The following is a 4,892-nucleotide window of genomic DNA, read 5'->3' as shown; positions in this document are numbered from 1 at the left end:
ATTTTGTTAAAAATCACCAAAAACTTGGAAACCACTGCAAATGTGGAGGCAAGAGGCCTCTATTTCTGGACATAAATGAACAGTTGAGAGTGTGTAATCGGCGTGGGTGGTTAGGTGGTGGGTCGTGAGTCGTGGGTCGTTTGTCGTGGGTCCGAGATACTCCATGTATACACGTAATGTATACATACTTAGTTTATGCTATTTCAAATGCCCTCTCGCAACAGCGGTTTTTTCCGCGATGTCTTTCTAGCATGTACACCGAGTGACTCTAAAGGGATTGTGCCAAAAGATGTTACTATAACATTCTGTCAGTGGTTCACATTTAACCCTAACCCTTAACCCACGACTCACCCACCCATGCGTTTTAGCCTCACCCGAACAGTTTACTGGAAAATGGCTGTACACGTATATGTATGATTTGAAATTGTCACATTAAATTTTTATTTTTGGACACGATAATAATGTTATTGTTGTTCTTACTTTAATCATTTTTGATACGTTGCAGGACAGGGAACCTCGTGGTATCATTCCCTTAGAAAATCTTCAAGTGAGAAAAATTCAAGATTCAAAAAGAAAGGTGATAATAAGTTCCCAATGCCATTTGGTCATGCATTTTTGTGACAGTGTACAGCAAACTGTGTAAATGCACTTTTCTTGTAAAACAAACTTAAATATCCAGTATTTTGAATATCTGTATGTACATAAATCCTGAGCTACAGTGAACTTTTGAACTTTGTTATATCTCACGTTTTAGACGCACTGTAAGAGAGGAGTGATTGTGGCAATTATCTGGACAATCTAAGCAATTGCCTCTTATAAACACCTGAAAATTCAAGTGGCTTCAGCGGCTTCTGACGTTTTGCAGCTCTCACTTTTTTTGATTTTTTGCACCCACGCAGCCCCCACCGGCAGAGATGGTTTTTTTTTATCCAGATGACAAAAGGAGTCGAAAACCTCCAAAGCAATTGTCGTGGACTCCTCACGGGGCTTACCATCGATGGTGTTAATTAAAGGCTTAATTTTAATTGAATTTTCATCAGTTCATCCGAATTAGGAAATGGATTTGATGTTTTCCGAAAGTTACTGTGCCTTATTGATTCCGTAGAGTTAGTTACTGGATTTGAGACAAATAATTTAAAATTATCTTTGATGTGATTTTTAATTTTTCCTCTTCAGTATTGCTTTGAAATTTACTCTGCTGATAATTCATCCAGTCTGATAAAGGCTTGTAAGACAGACTCTGAAGGAAAAGTTGTGGAAGGTTTGTGGCTTTCATCCGATTGTTAACCATTTCATGTCCGGCATATTTACGCTAGAAATTTATAAATTTGTTGGCTTCTTTTTAATTTTTTCTCTTTTCTTTTCGGACTCGGGTATCTCTGGAGGCTATAGAGCTCTTTCATAATGGCGGCCATATAAATTATTCTTTTGTTTTAATTCTAATAAGCCTTTCTAGCCTCGCTACGACGAGCAAATTTCAAAAGAATATTTTTTTCGAAACGAGGGCAGTAGGTCTAATTAACATAAAGACAAATGAATGTAAAAGTGGTTGCCATTTATGAAAGTGGTCTATGGGCTGACACGCAATAAATCCTTCAAACTAACAATTAGTGACTTTTGCGTACTAAACGGAATACTCGATCTGTTGGCATTGCAGTCACACGATAAGTTTAGTTGTTTTTTTTTTTGTCTCCAAACTCAAGAATGTAAACAGAATTTCTGAGAGTTTCATTTATTGTAATTCATAGGGAACCCAGACCTCCTTGAGGGTTCGCTCCTAAGGCACTTACAATCGGCCTTACAACGGAAATATAACCCTGTCCAGTACTTTCATGATCAAATCCGGTACTTTTAAAAGCTATCGATAACCCTGGTTAAAGTGAATCAAATACATGTACATTCGGCCAGTTATTTTAACAGTGTTTTTGCCAGTTCTTGTTTGAAAAAAGCATCTTCCAGGTCATTTTCAGTTGAGCCATAGTTATTAGGTTGAGCTAATACTTTCAATGTCCAAAAAAGTGTCAAAAAGAGATGATCCGATCATGGGGAGACAAGCCCATAAGGTTCAAGAATGTCCCACGGATAAGGTAAATTGTTTATAAAGCAAGGGCACTTAGCCACCAAGCTAGTTTACGGTACGTTACTCAAACAACTCTCCAAATGGTTAAGAAGAACCCTAACTGGAAGGGGCCATCTAGTTGGCTACTGACAAGGTGTGTTGGAGTTGGATTCGGGATTCGGGATTCGGGATCAAACGAAGGCAAATTCAGCCACTGGTAAGGGAGGGATTTGAACCCGTTGTAACCTCGTGCAAATCCAAGGCCTTAACACTCTCCAGTGACTGGATGACGCTGCTTCCATGAAAAGTCCATTTTTATGGTTTCTCAGTGAATGTTAGAGCCTCGTTCTGATGTCGTAATCATTTCTAGGTCACCATGATGTGTATCGTATTTGCGCACTGTCTGAAGAAGAACGAGAAATTTGGATCGGTTGTATAAAGTAAGTTGTAGAATGTTTTCCTTCACTGGTTCTCTATTCCACATTGGAATTTTGTTGAGTTGAGTGTATTCTTAGGCTTAATTACCAGCCGAACGAAGACCGAACACGAGACAGTGGCGGAAATCGACTCTAGTGTATTCTTTGTTTGTGCCGAATACAAAGAATGTTGCAATGGCTGCAAACTGAAGTTATTCCCCGAGATAAGAAAAAAGTCGCACACGTGTGAAAATTTATACTCAGAAGACATTTCTCAACAGTCTTCCCAAAACAACTACTTCAGGATATACTAACCAGGGAAGAAGACAAGACAAGTGATCGCAAGTTACCGTGTATTGCGGCATACACAAATCGCTTTCTGAGCATGCTCAACACCGTAAGGCCTGTCAGCACCAGAACCTGTTCATCACAATTTGCGTTATTTATCACATTCCCTCATAATCATCATCTTTTGTGGAAAGGTCGTTTTATTGTGGGACTAAAGATCTTGAATTTTGTTTCAGTACTAGCATGATATTTGATCCATTTTACGATATGCTTCAAGCCAGGAAGAAGAAAGTCACCCAAGCAACGCTTAACTGAGCCATTGACTCTTTGGTTTTGCCTTCCTCCCCTAGCTATTTAGAGGCAAATGAACCACTGCTGACTTGTCTGTGTCCCTACACAATGCACCTCAAGCCTTTTGGGATTTTATATTCTATTTGCCGTCGTTTTGGGCAACGTTGTAAAACGTTTAGGTTTATGGGCTGTTAAGGACGTTGCCTACTATTGTTATTGTGCACACGTTCGGCGCATCTCGAGATACTCGGGTTTCCTATCGGTGATGCTTACTAATACAGGGATATTTTTGAGCGGTTTAAAACTATGCAAGGCGAGTAGATCTTAGTAAGTACTGTTGGTATCGAAAAAGAAAATTTGGGGTAACCATGCATTCTTTGGAGATAATTAAGCTTCAATTTGAGAAAGAACGCCATACATTGCTTTGTATTTTAGAGCTTTTTACAAATATTGTTTATGAATTATCTTTGAAAAATGCGTGGTTATCCCCAATTTTTTTTTTTTTTTTTTGGAGGGGGGGTTTCAATAACAGTAGTTAAGATCTGCATTTCCTGCATAATCATAAATTGGGGCAAAAATGCCTTTGAATTAGTAGGCACCGTCCTTAAACAATCACGTCTTTTACTCGAAAGTAGAAGGGCTTCGGCCTACTTGGTAATCAGATGAGATGTAATATATCAAACACGAGAAGGAGCGTTTCATCGGATAACCAACCGATTTCAAGGTGGTTGGATATCTGATGAAACACTCCTTCTCGTGTTTGATATTGCTTCTCAAAGGAATACTAGGGATCAAAGTAGGCGAATTTTTTTGTTAATTAAGACCACATATCCAAACTTCCTTCACGGTAGTGATTTATTTTGTTTTTGGCTTATTAATTATTACTGGTTTGAGAAGCGTTTGTTTCAAACGTTAGCCGTGTAGCGCTAATATTCCAACAGAGGTATCTATTAGAGTGCATTTGCAAGTGCTGTCTTTATCCTCCTGCAATTATCTGACCGTAATCCGTAATGGGCTCACACAGACAGGGGAAAAACTCTATCTAGGGTGGGAACTGAACCCACGATCTCCGCATTAGATCACCGTTGCTCTTCCGACTGAGCTATAAGTTCAGACACGAGCCGAACGTAATAAAATTAACAAATAGATTCCATGTTGCTGCCCGACTGTTCAGTAATAGGTCACAGATAACTTCAAAATATGGTAAGTGAACATTGGTGACACGCTCGGCTATGCCATGTTGGTGTTCCAAACTAATCCTTTGGGAATTGAACTCTATTTTTATGCAAATGTTTCTTTTGTTTCATCAAATTAGCATCCATTCTAGTCACGTGAGTGAAAACGCGGTATTACTGGAAAGACGCACGAAAATGTGGAATCTATCTCATATTATAGAGAACTAAACGTTTTTACACTCTATTCAGTTAACTCTGTTTTTGATGATGACATCAGTTTTGTGCCTGTCCCCTTTAATAGAAAAACAGGTGTGAACAATCAGATGAGATTGTTATGTCATCTCGAATTCGCTATTTTCGCAAATCCCATCATACAGTTCATTTTGGGGGATTATTTGCATTAAAACAATGGGTATCCAGTTCACCGAAGCATGATTCAGTCCCAAGAGTAAATAACTTGTATTGTCTTTTTGCAAAGAACCCCCAAAATGTATTGCATTGTGGAAATGGGAAAGTAGCACAGACCTGCACTCCTGAATAACGTTCAGATGGAGTACACGGGAATGAAGTAAGCTCTTAAAATTACACTCCAACAGATAGAGCATGTTTCAATCGAGTGTCGTAAAACCAAAACAAAGTAATTACTTTGGCGAATAAAAAAGG

The 4,892-nt window shown here is 38.8% G+C and overlaps 1 protein-coding gene across 1 annotated transcript in view; it reads left to right on the top strand.

Annotated features, from left to right (window-relative positions):
* LOC138014488 (cytohesin-1-like) overlaps positions 1–3,215 on the top strand; it is a 26,589-nt gene extending 23,374 nt beyond the window's left edge. The window contains exons 12-15 of the mRNA XM_068861566.1: positions 506–577; positions 1,177–1,261; positions 2,430–2,499; positions 3,000–3,215. Of these exons, the coding sequence (XP_068717667.1) occupies positions 506–577; positions 1,177–1,261; positions 2,430–2,499; positions 3,000–3,078 (306 nt within the window). The 3' untranslated portion in view covers positions 3,079–3,215. The remainder of the gene's footprint in view (positions 1–505; positions 578–1,176; positions 1,262–2,429; positions 2,500–2,999) is intronic.
* The last annotated feature ends 1,677 nt before the right edge of the window (positions 3,216–4,892 follow it).

Source organism: Montipora capricornis, chromosome 8 (genome assembly GCF_036669925.1).
Source record: "Montipora capricornis isolate CH-2021 chromosome 8, ASM3666992v2, whole genome shotgun sequence".
In the NCBI taxonomy this organism is placed as follows: Eukaryota; Metazoa; Cnidaria; class Anthozoa; order Scleractinia; family Acroporidae; genus Montipora; species Montipora capricornis.
This window is presented reverse-complemented; position numbering and strand designations above follow the sequence as displayed.